The 26,879-nt window shown below is 50.5% G+C and overlaps 2 protein-coding genes across 4 annotated transcripts; one reads left to right on the forward strand and one right to left on the reverse strand.

Moving 5' to 3' along the window:
* The first annotated feature begins 7,374 nt into the window (after positions 1–7,374).
* PIN4 (peptidylprolyl cis/trans isomerase, NIMA-interacting 4) lies at positions 7,375–12,651 on the forward strand. 3 transcript variants are annotated; one of them, XM_078854223.1, is made up of 4 exons: positions 7,375–7,465; positions 8,064–8,146; positions 8,737–8,856; positions 12,321–12,651. In XM_078854223.1, the coding sequence occupies exons 1-4, from the start codon at positions 7,381–7,383 to the stop codon at positions 12,477–12,479; spliced, it is 447 nt and encodes a 148-aa protein (XP_078710349.1). In that variant the 5' UTR covers positions 7,375–7,380; the 3' UTR covers positions 12,480–12,651. The 3 variants fall into 3 exon arrangements, with proteins under 3 accessions (XP_078710349.1, XP_073216724.2, XP_078710350.1); XM_073360623.2 differs by lacking the exon at positions 7,375–7,465 and adding an exon at positions 7,545–7,828 and having other exon boundaries at positions 8,061–8,146; XM_078854224.1 differs by lacking the exon at positions 7,375–7,465 and adding an exon at positions 7,699–7,828.
* Positions 12,652–18,958: 6,307 nt separating this feature from the next.
* On the reverse strand, positions 18,959–25,122 carry ERCC6L (ERCC excision repair 6 like, spindle assembly checkpoint helicase). Its single transcript, XM_073360624.1, has 2 exons — positions 25,004–25,122; positions 18,959–23,153 (listed from the first exon to the last, which is right to left on the reverse strand). The coding sequence occupies exons 1-2, from the start codon at positions 25,036–25,038 to the stop codon at positions 19,352–19,354; spliced, it is 3,837 nt and encodes a 1,278-aa protein (XP_073216725.1). The 5' UTR covers positions 25,039–25,122; the 3' UTR covers positions 18,959–19,351.
* Between the last annotated feature and the right edge of the window lie 1,757 nt (positions 25,123–26,879).

Below are 26,879 nucleotides of genomic sequence, written 5' to 3' on the forward strand. Positions count from 1 at the left end.
TGACAGTGGACGAGAAGCTGGATATGAGTCAGCAGTGTGCCCTTGTTGCCAAGAAGGCCAATGGCATTTTGGGATGTATAAGTAGGGGCATAGCGAGCAGATCGAGGGACGTGATCGTTCCCCTCTATTCGACATTGGTGAGGCCTCATCTGGAGTACTGTGTCCAGTTTTGGGCCCCACACTTCAAGAAGGATGTGGATAAATTGGAGAGAGTCCAGCGAAGGGCAACAAAAATGATTAGGGGACTGGAACACATGAGTTATGAGGAGAGGCTGAGGGAGCTGGGATTGTTTAGCCTGCAGAAGAGAAGAATGAGGGGGGATTTGATAGCTGCTTTCAACTACCTGAAAGGGGGTTCCAAAGAGGATGGCTCTAGACTGTTCTCAATGGTAGCAGATGACAGAACGAGGAGTAATGGTCTCAAGTTGCAGTGGGGGAGGTTTAGATTGGATATTAGGAAAAACTTTTTCACTAAGAGGGTGGTGAAACACTGGAATGCGTTACCTAGGGAGGTGGTAGAATCTCCTTCCTTAGAGGTTTTTAAGGTCAGGCTTGACAAAGCCCTGGCTGGGATGATTTAACTGGGAATTGGTCCTGCTTTGAGCAGGGAGTTGGACTAGATGACCTTCTGGGGTCCCTTCCAACCCTGATATTCTATGATTCTATGATTCTAACTCAAAAAATACATACATACATAGAACAATCAGGAAAAGTAAAGGTGGGGTTTTTTCCAGGCAAGAGGAACTCAACCATTTCCTACAGAGGGAGCATTTTATATGATTGGTTAGAATGCTATATATCAGGGGTTGGCACACGAGCCAATTTTTACGGGCACGCTGCTGCCAGCCAGGGTCCCAGCCTACGCCCCCGCTCAGCCCGCTGCCGGCCTGGGTGAACGGAACCCTAGACCAGCAGCAGGCTGAGCCGGGCCAGCGGCCAGGACCCCCACCAGTCTGGGGTTCTGTCCGCAGGTGTAGTGTATTAAATTTCTCCCCGTAGGAATGTGCTACTTGCAGAGCACCAGGACTGGCAGCCGTAAGTAGTACACTGTAAGTAGCACATTCCTACGGGGAGAAATTTAATATACTACACCACAGTACAAACAGCTGGCCCACTTCCTGCCCCCTGACTGCGCCCTTAATAACCTCTGACCCATCCAACCTCCCCCTCCCCCCGCTCCTTGTCCTCTGACCACCCCCTCCTGGGAACCCCTGCCCGCTGACTGCCCCCCTCAGAACCCTCCACCCATCCAACCCCTCCTGCTTCCTGTCCCCTGTCTGCCCCGACCTCTATCCACTCCCCCAACCCCTGACTGGCCCCCCAGGACTCCCACGCCTATCCAACCACCCCTGTTCCCTGGCACCTTACCGTGCCAGTCAGAGCATCAAGACTGGCAGCCGTAAGTAGTACACCCTAAGTAGCACATTCCTATGGGGAACAATTTAATACACTACACCTGGCCCTGCTCAGCCTGCTGACCGTCTGGAGTTCTCAAAATATGTTCTCTCACCCCTTATCAAAAATTACACTATAATTAGCCTAAAAACTTTGTATATTACAGTAATCGTTAAAAATGTATAATGTTAATAAATACATAGGTTTGATGCAACAAAGTAGTCGTACTTATGTGCCTGTGCTTAATTTGTGTTTTCCATGATTTACCTTCTAAAAAAAATCAGGCAGGTCTCGCACCCCCAGAAAGGGCATCTCGCACCCCCAGGGGGTGCGTGCACCCCAGGTTAAGAACCACTGCACTAAACTGATAAGATCTGCATTTTAATTTTAAATGAAGCTTCTTAAACATTTTAAAAACCTTGTTTACTTTCCATACAACACTAGTTTAGTTACATAATATAGACTTATAGAGAGAGACCTTCTAAAAACGTTAAAATGTATTACCGGCAGGCGAAACCTTAAATTAGAGTGACTAAATGAAGACTCGGCACACCACGTCTGAAAGGTTGCCGATCCCGGCTATATATGCTCTAAATTAGTCTCCATTAGGTACAATCTGGCTGAGTTAATATTGCTACAGCAACTTTTGTTTGGGCATTTTCCAACCACTGTGCTCCAATTTTCACCCTTTCCACTCGATTAGTGAAGGTTTTTACATGTAATCTTCACTCTATCTGAAATGCATGTGTAGTTCCCATTTGCAGAACACCAAGGAGAGCACACTACTTAACAAATAATTATGACATACATTAGTTTTTCATTCTAGACAGGCTAAAACTAGAATTCTTTGAGTATGTCAACAAATGAGTAGTTGAAGAACCGTTGACATAATTCACTTGGAGTTTTCAAAAAGCCTCAAGCAACGTCCCTCAGAAGAAGCTATGAAGGAAACTAAGCAGTCTGGGGTGAGACGCAGAGTTCTGTCCTGGATCAGAGCGACGCCCCCGCCTTGTGTCCTGTGCTGTTCCCAAGAGCAGACTCTACCCCTTTTTCCTCCATGGGGTAGCAATGCAATATAGAAGGAAACTGAGGCACACATAGAAGCAATAAAAGTATTACAGAAAATTCTCACTTTGTCACAACTGCCACCAAGTATTACTGAGGCCAAGAGCTTAGCAGGCTGACATGGGCAATCTACAGTAGGATTAGGTAGGGTAAAAACATGTAAGGGAGATAATCTTCTGGCTTCAGGCTCTAGCCAGCTACTGACACAGATTTAGGAACACATGCAGCCTGTTAGCAGGTCATTCCTTAGTGCCTCCTACCGAGTTCCTCAGAACCTCCCCCTTCCCCCGAAACAGCTGGTGCTGGGATACTGGGCTAGCTGGGCCTCAGGACAGATCCAGAGTGGCAAGTCCTATGTTCCAATAAACCAACTTTGATTTGGGAAAGCCAGCCAAGCCCTGTTGTCCTAGTGAAACTTGCATGGCCTGGTTCCCTTCAACCCCTCACATGAGCAGTGGATATGTGAAAGAATGAGGGGCACACTGTACCCTGTGTTACCTGTATGTGAGTTATGCAGAGAAATATGGTATCTATACAAATGTGGCTGCTGTGTATTTTTCGGCATACTGATTTATTATATGCATACTATTCCTCAGGTGAAGGAGGCAAGGTGGGTGTAGCAGTGTATCCTACAAAGAGAGGTGAATCTAGGGCATAAACATAGGACTTGATCAAGTGATCAGATACGTACCACCCAAAGAACTAAAGCTACGAGTCAGAGGGAAGAGAAAGGGAGAGCTAGCAAGGTCTAGGGGCAAAAGCTCTGATGTCTCTCAGCTGGTGATAACAGCTTTCTCAAGTAGCAGCAGAGTAAAACTAACATTCTTGTCAGTTTAACTGGTGCACACAGGGATCTGGACAGCAGCTATGAAACTGACTGGGGTATTGTTAATTTCATTCTGCTGTTTCTTGAAAATGCCATGAAGGCCAGCAACCGCAGCAGCACTATCTACTGTCTACACACTGAAGGAGATAACGGTGCTCCAGTCACACGTCACAAAGTTTTATTTGCAGCCATAAGGACTATTATTATTATTGTTGATTATTTGTATTACAGTGGCATGTAGGAACCCCAGTAACAGACCAGGACCTTGTTGTGCTAGGTGCTGTACAAACACAGAACAAAGAGATTGGTCTTCCCTGAAGAAGCTGACAATCTAAGAAACTTAAAAAAAACCAACAAGGTTAAATTCCACAGAAATTGATGGCTTTGGGTCCTTCATGCATCAGTGGCAAGTATGCGACACATTTCAGGTGCTGGCTAACTTGGGGTGGGGTCGTGTGGACCCTCCAAATGAGAATGGTGAAGATAAAGCCAGTGACTAATGTTATGCCTAGGAGTGTTCAACAGGGAAGAAATCTGGCAGTTCCCTAGGCCTGCCTTGTCCACACACACAAATTGCATCAATATAACTTAAGATAATTATACACTGGTTTACTTAAACTGATGCCAAAGACTGTGTGTAGACACACTGATACTGGTTTAAATCAGGCTCAGATCAGTTTAGCATAAATCAATTAGAAAGACAGTTAAATCAAAAAATCAGCATCCACACAGGGTGGTTTGTCTAAAAACATTTTAGGTTAAATCAGCAGTGCAACTTCTGTAGATAGATAAGGCCTCCATTTCAGGAGTCAGATGAACTGAGCAGAAATTCCACTAACTGAAAGTCCCCTATATGCACCATTGCATACCTAGATAGTTATGTAACTGCTTTCTCTCCTTCCCTCAGCAGCACCTAGAAGCAAAATATCAACAGTGAAGGCATGACAATAATTTGACTCAATAATGCATCCTTTACAGCTGCAGTACACATGTTGCAACATTGCAAACAATTCTCCAAATTTTCAAAAAAGGAAGTAAAGCAGGGAAAAAGGCAGGTAAATATAAAGAATCTCCCTGAGATTGTAAGAGGCCCTTGTAGTAAGTGTGATAAAAATGTGAATGCTTAAGGTTTTTTTTTTAGTTATTGAAAAGTAAAGCTTGACAAAATACAGTTCTCTCAAGGTGAGGAAGAGGAATGATATAAGGAATCACTTGTTATAAAATATGTTTGCCAAGCTAGTCCTGCTTATTGTTTTTATTTCTATAACACCTAGATGTGTGTTAAGTACTTTACAGCCTCCTAATGAGAGTTTAGGCACTCAGGCATTAGACGACTGGCAAGGCGCATACTCAGGATACGACACCATAGAAGAGATCAGGAAACGTTTTCTTCTCATTGTCTCATCATCCTGCCCCACCTGCCTAGACAATCTGTACAGTGGGGGTGCCGAGAGCCATTGAACCAAACTGTAAACCCTGCATATGATGGAAACCACTTCAATCCAGGGGATGCGGCAGCCCATTGTGGGGCAGAGAGGGGAAGGGCGCTGGCCAAGGTCCAGTCCCATGGGCAGTGGGGCAGAGAGGGGAAGGGCGCTGGCCAAGGTCCAGTCCCATGGGGGGGAACGGGAGCTGGGTCCAGTCCCATGGGGGGGCAGAGAGGGGAAGGGCGCTGGCCAGGGTCCAGTCCCATGGGGGAGGGGGAACGGGAGCTGGGTCCAGTCCCATGGGGGGAGAGGCAGAGAGGGGAAGGGCGCTGGCCGGGGTCCAGTCCTATGTGGGGGGGGAACGGGGGCTGGGTCCAGACCCATGGGGGGAGAGGCAGAGAGGGGAAGGGAGCTGGCCGGGGTCCAGTCCCGTGGGGGGGGGGAACGGGGGCTGGGTCCAGTCCCATGGGGGGGCAGAGGGGGAAACGGTGTCAGCCGAGGTCCAGTCCCATGGGGGAGGGGGAACGGGGGCTGGGTCCAGTCCCGTGGGGGGAGAGGCAGCGGGGAAAGGGCGCTGGCCGGGGTCCAGTCCCGTGGGGGGGGGGGGAAGGCAGCGGGGAAAGGGCGCTGGCCGGGGTCCAGTCCCGTGGGGGGAGAGGCAGCGGGGAAAGGGCGCTGGCCGGGGTCCAGTCCCGTGGGGGGGGGGAGGCAGCGGGGAAAGGGCGCTGGCCGGGGTCCAGTCCCGTGGGGGGGGGGAGAGGCAGCGGGGAAAGGGCGCTGGCCGGGGTCCAGTCCCGTGGGGCGGGGGAGAGGCAGCGGGGAAAGGGCGCTGGCCGGGGTCCAGTCCCGTGGGGGGGGAGACAGCGGGGGAAGGGCGTTAGCCGAGGGCCAGTCCCATGGGGGGGAACGGGAGCTGGGTCCAGTCCCATGGGGGGGCAGAGAGGGGAAGGGCGCTGGCCAGGGTCCAGTCCCATGGGGGAGGGGGAACGGGAGCTGGGTCCAGTCCCATGGGGGGAGAGGCAGAGAGGGGAAGGGCGCTGGCCGGGGTCCAGTCCTATGTGGGGGGGGAACGGGGGCTGGGTCCAGACCCATGGGGGGAGAGGCAGAGAGGGGAAGGGAGCTGGCCGGGGTCCAGTCCCGTGGGGGGGGGGGAACGGGGGCTGGGTCCAGTCCCATGGGGGGGCAGAGGGGGAAACGGTGTCAGCCGAGGTCCAGTCCCATGGGGGAGGGGGAACGGGGGCTGGGTCCAGTCCCGTGGGGGGAGAGGCAGAGAGGGGAAGGGCGCTGGCCGGGGTCCAGTCCCGTGGGGGGAGAGGCAGCGGGGGAAGGGCGCTGGCCGGGGTCCAGTCCCGTGGGGGGGGGGGGAAGGCAGCGGGGGAAGGGCGCTGGCCGGGGTCCAGTCCCGTGGGGGGAGAGGCAGCGGGGGAAGGGCGCTGGCCGGGGTCCAGTCCCGTGGGTGGGGGGGGGAAGGCAGCGGGGGAAGGGCGCTGGCCGGGGTCCAGTCCCGGGGGGGGAGAGGCAGCGGGGGAAGGGCGCTGGCCGGGGTCCAGTCCCATGGGGGAGGGGGAACGGGAGCTGGGTCCAGTCCCATGGGGGGAGAGGCAGAGAGGGGAAGGGCGCTGGCCGGGGTCCAGTCCCGTGGGGGGAGAGGCAGCGGGGGAAGGGCGCTGGCCGGGGTCCAGTCCCGTGGGGGGAGAGGCAGCGGGGGAAGGGCGCTGGCCGGGGTCCAGTCCCGTGGGGGGGGGGGAAGGCAGCGGGGGAAGGGCGCTGGCCGGGGTCCAGTCCCGTGGGGGGAGAGGCAGCGGGGGAAGGGCGCTGGCCGGGGTCCAGTCCCATGGGGGAGGGGGAACGGGAGCTGGGTCCAGTCCCATGGGGGGAGAGGCAGAGAGGGGAAGGGCGCTGGCCGGGGTCCAGTCCCGTGGGGGGAGAGGCAGCGGGGAAAGGGCGCTGGCCGGGGTCCAGTCCCGTGGGGGGAGAGGCAGCGGGGGAAGGGCGCTGGCCGGGGTCCAGTCCCGTGGGGGGGGGGAAGGCAGCGGGGGAAGGGCGCTGGCCGGGGTCCAGTCCCGTGGGGGGAGAGGCAGCGGGGAAAGGGCGCTGGCCGGGGTCCAGTCCCGTGGGGGGAGAGGCAGCGGGGGAAGGGCGCTGGCCGGGGTCCAGTCCCGTGGGGGGAGAGGCAGCGGGGGAAGGGCGCTGGCCGGGGTCCAGTCCCGTGGGGGGAGAGGCAGAGAGGGGAAGGGCGCTGGCCGGGGTCCAGTCCCGTGGGGGGAGAGGCAGAGAGGGGAAGGGCGCTGGCCGGGGTCCAGTCCCGTGGGGGGAGAGGCAGCGGGGGAAGGGCGCTGGCCGGGGTCCAGTCCCGTGGGGGGGGGGAAGGCAGCGGGGGAAGGGCGCTGGCCGGGGTCCAGTCCCGTGGGGGGAGAGGCAGCGGGGAAAGGGCGCTGGCCGGGGTCCAGTCCCGTGGGGGGAGAGGCAGCGGGGGAAGGGCGCTGGCCGGGGTCCAGTCCCGTGGGGGGAGAGGCAGCGGGGGAAGGGCGCTGGCCGGGGTCCAGTCCCGTGGGGGGAGAGGCAGCGGGGGAAGGGCGCTGGCCGGGGTCCAGTCCCGTGGGGGGAGAGGCAGCGGGGGAAGGGCGTTAGCCGAGGGCCAGTCCCATGGCGGGGTAGGGTGACCAGATGAAAGGGACAAAATATCGGGACAGGAGGAACAAAACAAACAAAAAAGGCGCCTGGAGCGGCCACGGCCGCAGTGCCGGGACAAGTGGGCTCCCGACCGAGGGACAAAGAACTAACAGTCGGGCCGGGAGGCCTGGTCGCCCTCGGCGGGCGGGGGAGGGGCAGGGCGCGGGCCGGGGCCGGGGCGCTGTAGGAGCGAGCGGGGGTCTCGGGCGCTCCCCGCGCCGGGGTCTGTGCCGCGACCCAGGCTCGCAGCCGTTCCCCGAGAAGAGGCGCCTCGCCGCCGCCGCCAGGCACTTAGCGCGGACAGCCCGGGCTCGGGGCGCGCCGCGCTCGGCCGCCGGCTGGGGCCTGAGCGGGGCCCTCGCGCTCCCAGCGGCGTCGCGCGCGCGGCTCCTGGCTGCGGAGATGCCCCCCAAAGGGAAAAGCGGCGGGAAAAGAGGGAAGGGTGAGGCGGGGGGCTGTAGCGCCCCGAGGCGCGGGGAGGGGCGGCGGGCTGTCGCGTCCTGGTCGGGGGAGGGATAGAGGGGGATGGGGAGTCACCCTGCTGGGAAGACCATCGCCCGTTCCCTCAGCCCAGGGCAGCCCGTGTCCTCGCCAGGCGGGCCCGGGTCTGTGGCAGACCCTGGTGCCACCCCAGGAGCCGCGCCCGGCTAATGACGGTCTGGTTTGTTCCCAAGGAGGAGCCGCTGGCGGCGCGAGCAGTGGGGAGAGGCAGGCCCCGGCCCCGGCCCCGGCCCCGAAGGGCGGCGGCAGCTCTGTGAAGGTGAGTGGGGCGCGGAGGGGTAGCGGGGCTATAGGCCCATCTCCCCAGCTGCCGCCTTCCGCCAAGCACGTGGTGTGCCTAGGCGGCACGAGGCACAGGCTGTGGGCGCCCAGGCAGGGGCTGGGGCTCGGGCTCGGCCTGGCTCCGGGGTTCAGGGGTTCGTGCAGGCCCACATGGCGGCAACCCTCGACTGCCCAGTAAGATCCAGGGGGGTGAAGATGCCTCTCAGAGGCAGCTGCTAAGTGCAGTCTGCCTGCGTGACAGGGCAGTGGGCCTGGGTGCAGTGCTTGGGACTGGGCTGCTGCCAAGCTGGTGTGCCACTCGCAGCAGCAGGAGACAGGCTGGGCAGAGGACTGCCTGGCTCTGCCCTGGCTGCTGTTTGGGACAGCAATTGAACTGAATGTCCTGGGCTGGAGGTGAGAAGCCCTCCAATGGACTCAACTCTACTGAGAAACACGCTGTGAGCTGCAGCAGTCAGGGCACAGTGGCACTGACAGGAGCCTAATCAGTTAACTGCAGTAAAATGACTGTTTTGTAGGGAGCTGAGCTGAGCCTCCAAAATGTAACTTCTCTCTGCTTTTGCATTCTAGGTTAGACACATCCTGTGTGAAAAGCACAGCAGAATCATGGAGGCCATGGAGAAACTGAAGTCTGGAGTGCGCTTCAGTGAAGTAGCCTCACAGTACAGTGAAGATAAAGCCAGACAAGGGGTACGTTTCACTGATTGTCAGGCTTGTGCTGACAGCTCTTAGGTGGACTACCTGATGTCAGGGAGGCACCATTGGCTAGTGTAGAGGTGGCTATACGGAGGCCCGTGAGCCACATGTGGCTTTTTTACAGTTAAAGTGTGGCTCGTGAAGCCCCGCACCCACCCTCAGTCCCCCCATTCTCTGCCTACCAGACTGGGGCAGCGGGAGCTCAGGGCTTCTGCCTGTGGCAGAGTGGTGGGGCTAGGAGCTTTTGCCCTGCTAGGGGGCAGGGGGGTCTTGGGGCTTCATCCTTGCAGAAGGAACCTGCTGGGGCTGAAGCACCGGCAGGCACGCCCAGCTCTCGAACTTCGGAAGACTATCGTATGTGGCTCGGAGAGTCAGTAAATTTGGCCATCCCAATCTAGTCGTTAGCAGGAGACTGGGACTCTGGGAAATCTACCAAGTTCCATAGTACTTATAAGTGGTGTCATAGCACTTAGCGGATAAATGATGTTGCATTGGGAAGTCTCTTATGGACTTCTTGGATCTCCTGCTCTTCCTCTTTCCTTGAAATAAGAGTCTTTGGGTGGGCCGTATTTCTCCACCTGCCCCATCAATCTGGTTTTGCAGGGAAATGCTCTGTCACAGAGGAGGGTGTTACAGTATGCACTCAAAGTACTTCAACTCCACATTAGTCTGATCCTCTCAGTAAACTCAATCCATAGCCAGACCCCCTTGACAGAACACTAGCTCTAGCTTTTTACTCCTAGGGGAATTCATCACCAAAAAATTTAAAATTCTGCTCACAATATTTTAAAATTCTGCATATTTTATTTGTCAAAATAACACAATGTAATCACGCCAGTTTCAGTTATTTTAGTAATTTATTTCAAAATGCTTGTCAGCAAGTATGTCTAACAATACACAGAAAGGAGGAGTCATCCGGTGGCACCTTAAAGACTAACAGATTTATTTGGGCATAAGCTTTCGTGGGTGAAAAAACCCACTTCTTCAGATGCATGGAGTGGAAATTACAAATACAAGCATAAATATATATTGGCATATGAAGAGAAGGGAGTTACCTTACAAGTGGAGAACCAATGCTGAAGGCCAATTTAGTCTGGGTGGATGTTGTCCACTCCCAATAATTGATGAGGAGGTGTCAGTACCAAGAGAGGGAAAATTGCTTTTGTAGTGAGCCAGCCACTTCCAGTCCCTATTCAAGCCCAAATTGATGGTGTTAAGTTTGTAAATGAATTGTAGCTCAGCAGTTTCTCTTTGAAGTCTGTTTTTGAAGTTTTTTTTGTTGAAGAATGGCTATTTTTAAATCTGTTGTTGAGTGTCCAGGGAGACTGAAGTGTTCTTCTACTGGCTTTTGTATGTTACCATTCCTGAGATCTGATTTGTGTCCATTTATTCTTTTACATAGAGACTGTCTGGTTTGGCCAATGTACATGGCAGAGGGGCATTGCTGGCACATGATGGCATATATCACATTAGTAGATGTGCAGGTGAATGAGCTTCTGATGGCGTGGCTGGGTCCTATGATGGTGTCACTAGAGTAGATATGGGGATAGAGAAGGCAACGTAGGGATTGGTTCCTAGGTTAGTGTTTCTGTGGTGTGGTGTGTAGTTGCTGGTGAGTATTTGCTTCAGGTTGGGGGGCTGTCTGTAAGTGAGGATTGGTCTGCCTCCCAAGGCCTGTGAGAGTGACGGATCGTTTGCAAACTTATCACCATCAATTTGGGCTTGAATAGGGACTGGGAGTGGCTGGCTCACCTACAAAAGCCATTTTTCCTCTCTAGGTACTGACACCTCCTCATCAATTATTGGGATTTCTTTGCTTCCCCACAGAAAAATGACTTCTGATGGAGAAACAAAGGGAAATCCACAAGAGCGGTCATGTGCCCTTCCCTGGCAGCGCAGGCAGATTGGTTCGGGCGCCTGGAGCAGCTGGTAGAAACGTAAATCACCACTGGGATGGGGTCTGGAGGCTGAGCAGTCATGCATGTAAGAGGGAGAGAGACACTCTGTCCCTCTTGCTTGCTATTGCGGCACGTTCGGTGTGGAGAGGCAGGGCTCTAGGGTGTTTCTGAGGAGGTAGGCATGAGGCAGAGCAGAATGTAGCAGCTTGCCTGCTTAGTGAATTGTTCCCATTGTCTTTGTGAATTCCCCCAGGAGTATAAAACAGGTGTAAAAGTTTTAAGGCTCCTTTACATTGCCAGAGTGGTGTAAAGGACAGTATGGCCTTATAAATTCTTAAGGTGCTTTAGTGACTAGAACTGGTCTAAATTTTTTGGATTGAAAAAAAAATTCCTATCAAAATGTGCTCCATTGCCTGTTTGGTACTTACCTTCTTGGAAATGGTCAGTAACCAATATAAATTGTGAATTTGAGTCCCCAGCCCTCACTTGCTCTTCAGTTGCCTATGATGTAACACTGACCATATGGCTGCATATATTTGTTGACTAATAACTAGAAATAAAGGGTCAAACCTAGCTACATTATTATTTGACAAAGGGGGTTTGGGGATTTCTTCCAGTGCTCTGCACTCCCATTCTCCATCCATTGTATTGTAGTTTAAATAAATTACCAAAATAATTGAAACTGGCATGATTTTATTGCATTATTTTGACAAATAAAATGTGCAGAATTTTGTAGAACTTTAAAATATTGTGTGCAGAATTTTAAATTTTTTGGTGCAGAATTTTTAATACTTTGGCACAGTATTCCTCCAGGAGTAAAGAGACAACTAAGGGGAGAATATGATAAAGGTCTATACAATCATAAATGGTTTGGAGAAAGTGAGTAAGGAAGTGTTAAATGCCCCTTCACCTAAGAAGCTGGGTCACCCTATGAAATTAGCAGATAGCGGGTTTAAAACAAAAGGAATTACTTCTTGACACACTGCACAGTCAACCTGTGCTACTTGTTGCCAGGGGATGTTGTGAAGGCCATAACTAAATTTTAGAAAAGAGCTAGATAAGTTCATGGAGCATAGGTCCATTAGTGGCTATTAGCCAAGATGGCCAAGGATGCACCCATTTTGAGGGTGTCCCTAAGACTTTGATGCTGGGACTGGATGACAGAGAATGGATCGTTGATAATTGCCCTGTTCTGTTAATTTCCTTGAAGCATCTGACATTGGCCACTGTTGGAAGACAGAATGCTGGGCTAGATGGACCATTGGTCTGACTCAGTTTAGCCATTCTTATGCTCTATTTTCTATAGGTTTTTATTCTGAACACATTGCCGTAGTATCTGATGATACTCTCATTCCACACACATCTGTGCAGTAGTAGACAGCTGCAAAGTTTAAGGGTCCAAGCACTGAATGGAAGAAGGTTATTTGTTCTTAAAAACCCTGTTTGTTGGATTTTTCTCTCTGCTTTATAGAAATGTTACGCACTCTGTCTCACAATGCAGCTCTGGGCATGTTTTGAAATGGGATACTCAGACCTGACCATTTTTGTTGACTCTTTCAGGGAGACTTGGGCTGGATGACCAGAGGTTCTATGGTGGGACCTTTCCAGGAAGCAGCATTTGCCTTGGCAGTCAGCAGTATGGACAAGCCAGTGTACACAGACCCTCCTGTCAAAACGAAGTTTGGATACCACATAATTATGGTTGAAGGGAGAAAATAAAATATAAAAAAGAGTGAAGCTGACACTTACAATTCTATACAGTGAATAGGAACTTCCCAGCAGATTTGTTGTGGGAGTTGTTAGGGTTGGGGATATGTAGGACTCAGGAATCTGGACTAGTTTTGTAAATGGTTTGCACTAACAGGTGCCATAAATACCCAAGTATAAATCAGCTTAAGAGACTTGTGTTAAACATCCTTTGGGTGAAGTGTCTGCGAGCCAGTGTTGCTATGATCACTAATTAGCCAGCCAGAGTGAGGCCCTACATTCAGTTTAATGGCATTTGTCTGTAAGGTGATAACTTTTGAAAACCACATCTGATCAATTCCAAAATGTCAGGGGATGTTCCAAGCATTAATAGGCAAAATCCTATTGATCTGGGTAAAAACCAGAAAAGCCTGATTTCAAGTCAAGGCCCCAGAGTGTCCATTTGGTACTGCAGGCAGAGGAAGCTCTCTGGCACCCTCTGCTGTTGCCCACATACATCACAAGCCGCAGTCACTAGACTCTTGTGACTAGAGCATCACACACTTAATTACTTATGTAGGTAGAGCTGTATACCCTTTCTCCAAACTCCCACCAATCCCCCTCAGACCCTCCAGAGTGCACACTCCCCAGACCTGCATTGAACTTAGAGCTCAGCCTCCAGGAGCAATTAAATGTGCAACCCTCTTACAAACCCATATTTGTAATCTGTTTCCTATCTCTTGAATCTGATGTATAGAGTACTTTGTTAGTGTGTTGGCTGTTGCTTTAGCAACATGCAAATGAGAAGCCAGCCGTGTAGATGTTGGTGCTGGGAATAGAAGCATATTTAAAGTTGTCACTTTGGCCATACTTTCAGACAGGCTTTGTGCATTATTGGAGGCAAGAGCTTAGGTGCAGGAGCTGTGAAAGGAGGGAAGACTGCCTTTCCAAAGGTTACATGTAGCAAAATGTTAGACCCAGGCAGTCTGTTTTCCCTAACCTGGGTTTCTCAGGGGGAATTGAAATCTGGCCTCCCCTGAATTCAACCCTCAAAGATTCCACCACCAGCACTGTTCTTAAGAATAGAATGAGTCAGCACCTTTTGCATTAAGTATGACCTATTCCAGATGGGAAGTCATCTCAAGGCCCCACCTCACCACTGCTTGGTTTACAAAATATTTCACTCAGTTACTCAAGCTAGGAGGCCTAGTTGTGTACATGCCTAAGAGTCCTTGCTATTCACATCAGTAACATTATGAAGTAGTATGGCCACAATGCTTCTCACTAAGGTCATTCTCAGTGAGACAAGTGGTTCAGAACACAAATTAACATAAAAACCATACAACTCTAGTTAACCAAGCTTAACTGAACATGGTGCTGAAACACTGCAAAGCAGGCCAGCTCAGTTGTGAGTAGCCTCTGCAGTGACAGGACCCCTTTGCATCTAGTTTGGCCTTTGAACTAGTTCTAATAGGGCAGATAGTAGCTGTTGATTGAAAGGTACTCCAAGAGATTTTTCAGCTGTTGAAGAACCATCTACAGCAGGGGTGGGCAAACTTTTTGGCCAGAGGGCCACAGTGGGGTTGCAAAACTGTACAGAGGGTCGGGTAGGGAAGGCTGTGCCTCCCCAAACAGCCTGGCTCTGCTCACTATCTGACCCCTCCCACTTCCCACTCCCTGACTGCCCCCCTCAGAACCCCCCACCCATCCAACCCCCCCTGCTCCTTGTCCCTTGACCGCCCTCTCCCAGGACTCCACCCCCTGCTCCCTGACTGTCCCAATCCCTATACACACCTCTGCCCCCTGGGACTCCCATGCCTTTCTAACTGCCCCCTGTTCCCTGTCTCCTGACGGCCCCCCAGAACCTCCACCCCATCCAACTGCCCTCTGACAGGCCCCCCAGGACTCCCACACCTATCCAACTGCTCCCTGTCTGCCCCCTGGCTCCAGCCCCTTTACAATGCCGCTCAGAGCAGCATGTCTGGCAGCTGCACTGCCCAGAGCCAGACACGCTGCTGCACTGCCCTGCAGGAGCATGCAGCCCTGCCACCCAGAGCGCTGCCTGTGTGGCTGGGGGGGGAAAGGGGACAGCGGGGGAGGGTCCAGGGGCTAGCCTCCCCAGCCGGGAGCTCAAGGGCCAGGCAGGATGGTCCTGTGGGCCCAATGTGGCCTGCAGGCTATAGTATGCTCACCTCTGATCTACAGCTAACTGTTCTGCAATGGACCTGGGGAACACCTTCTGCTGAAGGAATGGTGACAAGACAGCGATGCATTATCAGTGACTAGAGCAAAGCCACTGAAGAATGGGAAGGACAGAGGGTGGGTAGAGATGACAGTTTTCGCAACTGGAGTAGGGGTGTGATGGAAGCACATCAGATGCCCATGGGAGGATTTGGCAATTGGGGGCAGAGAAGTTTGGTTACTGTACTTCTGACACATGGTGGTTCTGACTCTTGTGTTCCACTGCCACAATGAACCTTCTCCATAACACAATAAGGGAGAGTGACCCTTTGCAATGTGGGACATGATTTTCCTCACACTGGCATCTCTGCATTGCCCTGGATGTCCCTTCTTCACTCCTTCCTTGTGCAAAAGGAAAGAAACCAAGTACAGTTGGGCAGAGACGGCCTTGAGTGGTAGGAAAGTACCAGAGTGGAGCAGTGCAATTCATTGCTGTCATGGCACAGTGGCTCTGCTTGGTGCTTAGATGGCACAGTAGTAGTAATTTTGGATTGCATGGAATAGACAGCCATCTCAAGCCAGAAGGGCATAGATGAGTGAGAAGTAGCTAGCACCTGCCCCCCCAACCACATGCCAGATTTTGATCTCCAACCCACACCTGTAATTTCCACTGAAGGTGCAGGAATTGTCCACATGTTCCAGGGCAGAATTTGGGCCACATTATTTAATATGGGAGATGGGTTAGATAAGCACACAGGTACTATGATACTAAGTGTGCAGCTAGCTGGCTCTACCACTGACTTGTGTAGTTAGGACAAGCTATTTGTGCACCTCTAAGAACCAGGATTGTTATACTTACCACAGACATGCAGGAAGCAGGGTTGTACAGCAGTGGTTCTCTACGAGGGGTACACATACCCCTAGAGCAGGGGTCGGTAACCTTTCAGAAGTGATGTGCCAAGTCTTCATTTATTCACTTTAATTTAAGGTTTCGCGTGCCAGTAATACATTTTAACATTTTTTCGAAGTCCTCTATAAGTCTATATATTATAGAACTAAACTATTGTCATATGTAAAGTAAACAAGGTTTTCAAAATGTTTAGGAAGCTTCATTTACAGCATTGGCCTGCTAAACCCAGGGTTGTGAGTTCAATCCTTGAGGGGGCCATTTAGGGATCTGGGGCAACAATTGGGGATTGGTCCTGCTTTGAGCAGGGGGTTGGACTAGATGACCTCCTGAGGTCCCTTCCAACCCTGATATTCTATGATTCTATGATTTAAAATTAAATTAGAATGCTGATCTTATGCCGCCGGCCCGTTCAGCCTGCTGCTGGCCTGGGGTTCCGTTCACCCAGGCTGGCAGCAGACTGAGTGGAGCCTGTGGCCGGCACCCCCGCTGGCAAGGGGCTGGCAGCCAGAACCCCAGACTGACAGCAGGCTGAGGGGGGCCAGCAGCCGGGACCCCAGACCAGCAGTGGGCTGAGCAGCTCAGCCCACTGCCACTCAGCCCGCCGCCGGTCTGGGATCCCAGCCCTGCCTACATAGAGTGGGTATCTACCTTCTCCCTGGTTCTAGCCCATTCTCTTCCTCTCTCTCTGCACTGAGCAGAGGATGGGAGTGCACTGAGCATAGGGCTGGGGGTTGGGATGTAGGACCTGGCCAAGACCTAGAATGAGGGAGGAGGCTCAGGGTTGGGGCAGGAGGTTTGGGTGTGGAGTGCTTACCTGGGCAGCTCCCAGTTGGTGCAAGAGCTCGTTTGGTGCTCAGGGTGGGGGTTGGAATGTGGGGGGGTGCAAGAGTCAGGGCATGGAGTGTGGAGGGTGCAGGAGTCAGGGCAGAGAGCTGGGGGCATGTGAGGGGGTGCAGGAGTCAGGGCGTGGGGGGGCTGGCTATGTGTGTGGGGTGCTGGAGTCAGGGCTGGGGTCGTGGGAGGTGCAGGGGGCATGGGCTAGGGGCATGGGGGTGATCCCAGCCCCCTGCCCAGAGCGGCTCACAGCAGGGGGCTGGAGGGGATATGCCCTGATTCCACCCCCCCTTCCCCAAAGCCCCGTCCCTACCTTTTCTCTGCCTCCTCCCTGAAGCAGGGAGTGCTTGGCTCCGCTTCTCCCCCTCCCTCTTTCCCCCTCCCTGGCAAGGGCCATCAGCTGACCAAGGGCAGGGAGGGAGAGAAGGAGGGGCAAGAACCCAGCATACTAGGGGAAGAGGCAGGGGAGAGGGGACCTTGCCTGCCCTGCAGCAGTAGCCCGCAGAACCAAGCTTCTTCACCCTGTCCCCATGGGGTCGTGGGGTGGGGGTGGGGGAGAAGAGTGGGCCGGAGCGGGCAGAATTTTTAATGGCACGCTGCTGCCTGCCGGGGTCCTGGCCACCGGCCCCCCTCAGCACACTGCTGGCCTGAGTTTGGCAGCAGGCTGAGCGGGGCCAGCACCGGGGACAAAGCAGGCAGCAGCGTGCCATTAAAAAATCAGCTCATGTGCTGTCTTTGGCAAGTGTGCCATAGGTTACTGACCCCTGCCCTAGCGGTACACAGTTCTTCCAGGGGGTACATCAATTCATATAGATATTGGCCTAGTTTTATAACAGGCTACATAAGAAGCACTAGCAAAATCAGTACAAAGAAATTTCATATAGACAATGACTTGTTTATACTGCTCTACATACTATACACTGAAATGTAAGTCCAATATCTATATTCCACTTACTTTGTTTTATAATTATATGGTGGAAATGAGGAAGTAAGCAATTTTTAAGTAACACCGTGCTGTGACACTTCTGTCTTTTTAGGTCTGATTTTGTAAGCAAGTAGTTTTTAAGTGAGGTGAAACTTGAGGTATGCAAGACAAATCAGACTCCTGAAAGGTGTACAGTAGTCTGGAAAGGTTGAGAGCCACTGCTGTACAGCACTTCTCTTAGGAAACGAGGACATCCAGAACCCAGCTAAATTTCCTTGTCAATACTCCAGAGTCAGAAACTAGGTCAGACTGGAAATAAGGTGTAATTTTAAGCCATTTGGAACAATTTACCAAGGGTCATGGATTCGCCATCACTGACAATATTTAAATCAACATTGGATGTTTTTCTAGAAGATCTGCTCTAGGAATTGGTTTGGGGAACGTCTATGGCTTGTGTTATACAGGAGATCAGAGCAGATCGTAATGGTCCCTGCTGGCCTTGGAATCTATGAAACTGGCAACCAAACTTAGGACATCTTTGTGCCTAGTTTTCAGAGACTGATCATCAAGATGCATGGCTACTCACTATCTCTGGCAAAAGTCACAGACCTATTGTCTCACAGCACAAGACAACTACAAATGCAGTCCACACAAGTGAAATTTAAGTTAACTCCTGCTTGGATGTTGGGCTGGTCTGTCTAAGCAAAGGCTGAAAACTGGGCTATGGCCCATGCCCCTATAAATGTGTTAGTCTCTAAGATGCCACAAGGACTCCTTGTTTTTATTCCATAAACAAGTGAATGACTCTTTAGTAACTACGCTCAGACAGATGCCCCCCTTAATGTGGTATGGAGAGAAGGCACATCTGATCTTCCAAACAGACTGCAAGGGGGCACAGCAGCCAGGAGGCTTGTCCTCATTTGAGCCTCTTGTGGGAGGGGACATGCAGATTGTTGCCTAGTCCCACATTTAAGTTCATGTCAGAGCATGAGCCTAACCCTGGAAAGGGATGTAGCTCAATTACAACAAACGTGTATTTTGGCTACAAGGATTTAGGAAAAGAGCTCTTGTCCCACATCCCCCCTCCGCAACAGCTAGAGGGGTAGCCATAGGACAAGGCAGCATCTACCAAGACAGTGTACCAGCCTGCGCCCACCACCAGATGCTCCCAATGTGGCAGTGCTTTGCTCTCTCCTATCTTCCCAGGAAAGGCAACTTAAATCCACAGCAGTAGCTGGATGGATTGAAGCTACTCCTGACTGTTCTGCAGGTGTCTGTGCCAAGATGAAAAGTTCAGTAATCCCCCCATGGGAAGTTTGGGGCAGATACACAGCACTCCTAACATAGTTAATGAGGCATAACATCAGGGACACAAGTGAGTAGCAATGGGTACCATAGAACCCTTGTACTAGCCCAGTTCAGGGGCTCAGCAGTAACAGTAGTTTCCCAGCATTAAATCAGATGCCTCAATGACCGACATAGGCTGCAACTGTGAAGCCTAACAGTTTTCCATGCTTTAGTAATCAAGCCTCCCTCTTCACTTGGTCTACGGAGGGACAAAATGTATTGACCAAACTTGAAGGGAAAAGTATAAAACACAGAGGCAAGTTAGTATACTGCAAGTAAGACAGACATGGAGTATAGAAAGTAATTGTTTCTCTTTTTTTAAACTTTAAACATTTTTCTAAACATACAATTAGTGACTTTTTGCCTTTGTGAACTGCATGCAAAATAAATACCCTTCTCTCCAGCACCCAAGTGGAAGTTACAAACTGCTCTTGAAACAATACCTTGCTCAGAGATGCAATTGTAAAATTTGCTCTATCCTCTTTAAAAAAATTGAGTATGTTTACCTCCCAAGTCTCTTTTGTAGTTTTAGTCTCACCTCACTGTAGCTTCTGTCAGTGCCAGCCTTTTAAAAAAGTCAAATCTTGTCCATTATCCAAGTCAATTCGGTAGCTTAGATAAAAGGTGGTTTTTTTGGGTCCTTCCCCTCAGAAAAAGTGAGATTGGGTTTGCGATTGTTCTTTTGGGAATTGACTTGTAACCAAGTCCTCACCTCTGCGATAGTTGTTTATACAAATTTAAAGTTATAAGCATAACTTCAGGATCTCCATTTTTTATGTCAAGAGCTTGCAGGAAACAGTTCAATGCATCTTGTAGTTTTCCATTGTCTTTCAGTTTCTTCCCACACTCTATCAGGGCATCATAATTATCTGGTGCATGAAGAGAATCTACAATAGTCGGATTATCTTTCTGGCCTGCACTCTCCTTTGAAAAGCAGTCCATTTGCTCACCAGATAGCAGCTCAGGATCACCAGTCGATTCCTCTTGAGGCTCTTCCTCAATATCATCTGCCTCAGATATGACAGATTCTGTATCATCTAAATAACTGGTTGTTCCTTCTGTATCAAGTGTTTCTCCAATAGGTTCTTCCTCAGGCTCCACACTATGCTCTTCAGCTTCTTCTACCACAAGTTCTTCTTGTACCTCATCACTATCCTCTGTTTGGCTGAGAGCTCCTATGGTTTCTTCAATATCCTCAACCTCGTCCAACACTGCAATAATAAGAGATCTTCTAGAAGCTGTAGACTTGTTTCCTCTTGGGGAAAAAATGGGGTTTACTATAGATTTATCACATTTAGGAGTAGATGAACTAATCCCCATCAGAGATGGACATAGAGGGCTGTTTAAGGGAGAGGACATTTTTTCAGGCGGATTTTCATCCAAAATCATGACTGAATTATCTTCATCTTCACTATCAGAAACAATTCTTCTCGCCCGCTTCTTTTTGCCAATAGGCATGTCATCACCACTTTCCATCAAGGCTTCACTCACTGGTATAGAGTCATTTAGGTTATCCATGGCTACGTTACAGGAATTCCCAAAGTTGTCATCATCTTCTCTTACCCAAGAATTCATTGCAGAACTACCATGGTTTCCTACTTGGAGATGAAAGCCTGTGTTTTCTGTGTACTCCAGTAATTTTTCCCTTTTTGAGACGTCTTGCTGTCCATCTTCAGAGTCTTCCAAAACAAGATTGAAGTCAGCCTGATACTGAGAAGATGCGACAGATGTAGCCTCCAAACTGGCTTCACTCACATGAGACTTCTGGAGTCCACTAGGGAATTCTGACATGACATTCAATAGACTTTTGGATGCTCCTGGAGAAGCTAGCTCAGGATTTTCATTCCCATCATCTTCTGGGTCACAAGGATCATGAGTTTGAAGTGACATTTCCGCATTTCTGTATCTTTTAGCATCATCGGCAAAGACAGATCCATTAAACGAAGTCTGTGAAAACAGCAAAGAGGTAATTTGGACATCGTTTATGCTTTGTGAGCGATGAGAGTGTCTTCTTGATTCAGGACTATGACTCTCTTTGTTAACAAATGAGTAAACTCCAAGGGAAGAAGGTATAAAATTTGGATCAAGTTTTTGTTCAGGTTCATGTATATTGGATTGTTTCAATACCTTACTGCTAGTATGCAATTCATTAACATCCATATTAGACACATCCTGTGCAGACTTCTCTTCCTCTGAATCCACAATAAGCAAACTTGTCATTCTAGCACTGACATTAGCAACATCTTCATCCTCTGTAAGATCAACAGCTTCATCATTTGCAGGTTCAACTAATACAGGTGGTGAAATAAAGTGATTTGTGTTAAACTCTGGTGATTTATTTTTTGGTTGTGAAGATGATACTGTTGGTCTCAGCCATGCTCCCTCAGTATCACTTTTGATTCTCCCCATCAATTGGTCTTTGAGCTGAGATTCTAACTGGACCAGCTCTTGGGCCTTCTGTACCCTTTGTTGAATATACCGATGAGCGTCTTCATTTTCAGCCTGTTCTTCTTGAGCTATTTCTCGTGTATACATTAAGTCATGATCTGAAATGCCAAACATTTCCAGCGAGTGCAGATAAGCAATATGTTCATCCAGCTCCAAGTCAGTCTTTCTTTGGGTGGCATGCAAGGACTGCAGCTGAATCTGCGTTGCAGAGGTTCGAGTGTCTCCCAACGTAAAGAGCTCCCTTAATTCCTGTTTAGTGAAATACCTAAATGGGTTCTTTTTGTCACCAGTAGTTTGTCTTATTAATGAATCCTTGAAGACTTGTCGCCTATATATTTTTTCTTCTACTGTACCACAGGTAATCAGCCTATAAATTACTACGTTTTCTTTTTGTCCAATCCTATAAGCTCTGTCCACAGCTTGGGCATCAGTAGCTGGATTCCAGCTGGGATCAAAGATCACCACTCTGCTAGCTGCCGTTAAGGTTATGCCAACACCACCTACTTGTGTAGTAAGCAAGAAGACAGAGTAATCCTTATTACTCTGAAACACACCAATCCTCCTTTCTCGTTCCACTAAGTGTGTCACTGTTCCATCAATACGCATGGTCCTAAAATGTCTGTGAGTTAAAATGCGCTCCAAGATATCCAGCATTTTTCTTGATTGAGAAAATACCAAAGTTCTATGCCCCTCCTCTTGCAGCCTTTCTAGAAGTCCCATGAGGAACATCAATTTTCCAGACTCTTGAATCAGAATCTCATCAGAGAGATGATCAATTTTGTTAGTTCCTGAAAATGCACCCCCTTCATTCTCATCATCCTGCTCAGGGTAACCACCTCCTTCCAAGCCAAGCTGGCTACATGCTCGTGCTGACAACAACCTGGGGTGATCACATAGTTTCTTTAAGACATTCAGCTCAGCCAAAGGCGACCGTGTTGTCATTAACACCTCCTTCACATGATCCAAAGAGAGAAAGTTCCTGTATATTTCTTCTTGAACTGGTGCTAAATACACCCACACAATGAAGTCATTTTTCCTGGTAAGAGAGGGCATTACAGGAGCAATGTTCTTACTCTGATCTTCAGGAAGATGGGTTTTAACTTTGTCAGAATTGTACTTCTTTTGTATGTCTTCTTTAGTTCTTCGGAGAAAGTATGGCTTTATAATGGTCATTAGATTTTCAGAGATCTTAAGTCCAAGTGCTTTCTCTCCTGGAGTCGCATCTTTCTCCCTTGCCCTTGTAATAGGATTCTCATATTCCATTTTAAAGGTCTTCGCTGTTCCTAGGAGGGACCCCTGACATGCAAAGTCAAACAAGGACCACATCTCACGCAGATTATTTTGGACTGGTGTCCCTGTGAGGAGGATGCGATTTTTTGCAGGAATAGCATATACAGATTTAGTGGTTTTAGCAGATGGGGACTTAATTTTATGGGCTTCATCAAGAATAATATAGTCCCAGACAAATTCTCGTCCACTAAGGCTAGAAAGCTGTTGCCAGTTATTGATCAGCATTTGATATGTTGTGATCACTATGCCATTCTTTCTTTGGATTCTCTCTAGTTTTCTGTTACGCTCAGTCTTGCTGGTGCCATGAAAGTCTTTCACCCTCAGTCCTGGAGTCCACTTAGTAAACTCTCTCATCCAGTTGCTAACAAGGGTGGTTGGCATGACTAGCAGTACAAACTGTATGAGTTCAGCATCAAACATCCCAGAAAGGAGTGCAATGATCTGGATAGTCTTTCCCAAACCCATGTCATCTGCCAATATACCTCCTTGCCTTCCATCACGGTAGAGACTGTATAGGAAGGCCACGCCTTCTCTCTGATGCTCAAAGAGTTTGTTGTGCATCTCTCCATAGATCATTAGACCACTGTTACATACATCCACGAATCCCTCCTCTTCCTCTGTGGCAAGTGCCAGCTCTGCAAGTGTTTCCTCAAGCCTTTTGATTCTGCTTCTCAGCTTTTCACTGGGATGAATTTCATTTGCAAGGTTGAAGAGTTTAAGAGACTCTTCCAGATTTCCATTCCTGGCCTCTTCTTTTGCCTGAGTCACATACCTGTAGAACACAAAACAAAGGAGCAGTGTTTGCAGGAGTCAAACAATTAACACAAACATGCATAAGTCCATTTGTTTTAACATAATTAAGTCTGATGTTTGTATAGCAATTTGAATATATTAACTGCCCAAGAACTTCATTATAGCAGAACAGCTACTCTGCCATAGTTAAGGTGAAGACCAGCTTTCTGTTTAAAAGCTTGACTGTTTAAGTGCTCTAAACTCCACACAGTTAATCGGATTGCCTTGAAATTTAGTGTTCCTCTTGGGGGGCACAGGATACAATCAATTATCCAAATTTGGGGGCATTTGACCCAGAGATCGCTAAGGAAAAACCAAAACCAAAACAGCTTTTCTTAAAGTTGACACAGTCTGTCAACTTTTTTTGCCCACAGATAGAGATCAAAACCAGGGCTCAGATCACCACACCAGGGTCAAAAACACTTGAGGGTACCCCAACAGAGCACATGGCACCCAACAGCCTGGGGAGGTGGTGGTCAAACAAAACGTTATTTGAAAAAGTTTGCGCCTCCACTCTTGCACACTACAGCTCCCATGCCCATTTACACACCTACAGAATTAGTGAACATTTCCATATCACAGGACCTGGTTGTCTGTGAGGATATGTTGTAGTTATCAAATCTGTGCACCACCCCACACACTGTTCTTCAAATCCAACCCAGAGTAATATCTGAAGTGAAAAAAAGCAGGCATACTGCTCTAGTCTGCCTCCATCAAAGGGCGATTTCTATTTTGTGGAAATGTAATCTAAGTACAGCAGAATACTCCCAAATGGTCACTGGGAGGGGACGGTGATTAGGGATGCACGAGTATGTGGGAAGAGGGGTTTGGGTCTGTAGTAAGCAATGGGAGTATTATGGCAGGTAGATAAATGGGAATGGGTGGGAGAGGAGGGAAGAGGAGTTGGGGGGCTCAGGTGAAGGACTGGGGAAGTAGGAGGGGAGAAGACAGGAGAGGTTGGGGAATATGTGGTGTAGCAGAGGAAGTTGGGGGTTTAAGGGTGGGGCTGTCACCTTTGAAGTTGCCCCTTCCTTGTGTGCTGGGATTAGTGGAGCCCTACCCTGCTGCAGGGGGACGGGGAGCCCTACTTGTTATATGAGCTGGGGTGCAGGGAATGAAGGTAACAAATGGCTGGGGAAGCCTGGCTGAAGCAGGTGCAGGAGTCCCAGCTGGGGGTGGGGAGAGGGAGTGAGGGGCCCAGCCCAGTGTGCAGTTTAGGCTACATAACCAGGTAGCGTGAGGCCCTCCAGTAATAGTCTGTGACAGACGTGTGCACAGCAGCACAAAACAAGGAGGCAGCAAGAAGCAACTTCAGACATGTCACTGGTTTCTGCAGGGCCAGCTCATGGCTCAGGACGGGAAGGAGGAAGTGTTGGAGGGAAGGGGCGGGGAGAAGGTGCCACACCAGCCGGCCACAAAGCAGTCAGGGTTTGGGACATAGAGCAGGGGTGGGATTTCTGTGAGCAATCACAGACCAGCCCCGCCTCCCAGCGGAAGGAGCACTGGCCCAGGACCATGCCAGGTTCCGCGGCTGGGTGGCCTCCGGCAAGTAGCCGCTCCGTGCCTCAGTTTCCCCTCCGTACGACAGGAGATGGCAGTAGAGCTCCGTGAGCCCCACCGCGGACCGGCGGGGCTGTCGGCTCTCCCGCGCACAGCGGCCGATCAGCGGCGAACCCAGCCGGGCCCCAGCCCTGTCCCTGCTCACACGCCAGACTGAGGCGGAGCGAGGGAAACGGGCCGCTCCCAGCGCCTCAGGGCAGACGCAGGGCCCCGGCCCGGGCAGCCCGCGGCGCTGACGCCAGCCCAGCCTGCCGGCAACCCCGGCCTCACCTCTCGTAGAGCCCCGCCGGGCCGGGCCCCGCCATGGCGCGCTGCTGAAGGGAGATGGAGAGTCGCCCGCCGCCGCGCGACCATTCAAAATGCCCGCCGCCTTCCCGACCTGCCCCGGGCGGGGCCGCCCCGCCAGCCTATCACCCGCGGCATGCAAATGAGAGCCGGAAACATCAGCCAATTGGCGCTTCTCGGCCGCCGCAAAGGGAAGAGCCACGGTGAGGCCTGGCAAGGGGGCGGGAGGAAAAGCGCGGGGGCAGAGGAGGCGCGGGGCTGTGTGGACCGCGATTGGTATTTTCTGTGGGTCAGTGGTTCCCCCACCCCAGTCCGAAGGTTTTCAGGCGGGGGAAACTTGGCTGCTGGTGGGGGTGGAGCACCTGCTAATTTTTCCTCATGGATGCTGCAGCCCCGCGGCACCCACGGAGTCACCGCCTACGCCACCGAGGCGTCTTCCTGTTTGCTGGGTTGTTTAGTTCCAGGCGTATACACAACGTAAATGTTTGCTACTACCTTATAACCGGATGCAGATAAGTAAAACCAATGCAAGTAACGTCCCGTTTGTTTTCATGACGTTTCAACTGCAATCTTATACATTTAACAATCACTTTGACCTATATTAATACACAAGTGAGGTGTCCTGGGGCTTTGGCCTGAGCTGGCACCTGGTCTGCCAGTGTCACACCTTCCTGCTGCGGGCAGGTAGGGAGTACCTCTAGCTCAGTTAGGAGTGACCCTCCAGACATTGTGGAGAGTCAGCCCTGAGCCCCTTGTCCAGTGCAGAGAAAGAAACACAGACCACATTCCTCAAAGGAGCCAAGCCACTCTAGGAGGTAAAAGTCCCTTGTATTGTCCATCAGGAAACAAGCAGGAGCACAAGGCAAAGCATCCCCTGTGAAGAGACACTGCCCAGAACCCTAGTCAAGGGTTATCGACCCTGGTACTGGTGCCTGGGCTATTAAGGCTGACCCCTTCAATGGTACAACAGCAGCAGCAGGGAAATCTCTCCTTACCAGGCAGTGGCATTGGAACAATTTGTATAGTGGGGGTGCTGAAGGGTATTAAACAAACCTGTAAGCCCAGGATATCAGGAAAACCTCTTCAAGCTGGGGGTGCTACTGCACCCCTAGTTCCAGGGCCCCTGGTACCAAGAAACGCCTGAGGCCTATGCAGCAGCATAGCATCTGCTCTGTCTCTTGATGCTGGATTCTCCAGTCGTGCAGGAGACAAACTGACTGGGATTGCTTGATCCTCGGGCTTCTGTGACCCCAGGAACCCCTCAATGACAACTAGCAGAGGGTTCCCCATACTGTAACTCACCTCAAACCTGATAACATTTGTTGGATCATATTAAAGAAGTTCTGTATTAAAATCACAAATGAGTTTGATTCCCCATAGTTTAAATTCCAGGGTATTACTAGTTAAGAGGTTTCAGAGTAACAGCCGTGTTAGTCTGTATTCGCAAAAAGAAAAGGAGGACTTGTGGCACCTTAGAGACTAACCAATTTATTTGAGCATGAGCTTTCGTGAGCTACAGCTCACTTCATCGGATGCATGATGCATGATGCACTTCATCCGATGAAGTGAGCTGTAGCTCACGAAAGCTCATGCTCAAATAAATTGGTTAGTCTCTAAGGTACTCCTTTTCTTTTTACTAGTTAAGAGATCTCTTGGGTTTTGGTACTGTTTCTCTCCCTCTCTGTGTGAAACTTGCAAGCTGCTAATTGTGTTAGTACATTCTAAGACAGAGTCTGTTCTCAAACCAATTCTTTGTAGCTACTCACACAGAGAGAGACTCAAAGCAATACTCTGTAACAACAGAAACAGCACCCAGAGACTTCCCTCCCTTTTGTTGTATTCATCTCGCTTTGTTAACAAT

Source organism: Lepidochelys kempii, chromosome 9, assembly GCF_965140285.1.
Source record: "Lepidochelys kempii isolate rLepKem1 chromosome 9, rLepKem1.hap1, whole genome shotgun sequence".
Classification (NCBI taxonomy): Eukaryota; Metazoa; Chordata; order Testudines; family Cheloniidae; genus Lepidochelys; species Lepidochelys kempii.

Excerpts from the sequence above, each read along its gene's own strand:
- PIN4 (XM_078854223.1), top strand. The coding sequence starts at position 7,381 with ATGAAAGGGACAAAATATCGGGACAGGAGGAACAAAACAAACAAAAAA. Across the intron at positions 7,466-8,063 it reads CGGCCGCAGTGCCGGGACAA|GAGCCGCTGGCGGCGCGAGC; the intron begins GTGGGCTCCCGA and ends GTTCCCAAGGAG. Across the intron at positions 8,857-12,320 it reads AAGATAAAGCCAGACAAGGG|GGAGACTTGGGCTGGATGAC; the intron begins GTACGTTTCACT and ends TGACTCTTTCAG.
- ERCC6L (XM_073360624.1), bottom strand. The coding sequence starts at position 25,038 with ATGGCGGGGCCCGGCCCGGCGGGGCTCTACGAGAG. Across the intron at positions 23,154-25,003 it reads CCGGCGGGGCTCTACGAGAG|GTATGTGACTCAGGCAAAAG; the intron begins GTGAGGCCGGGG and ends TGTGTTCTACAG.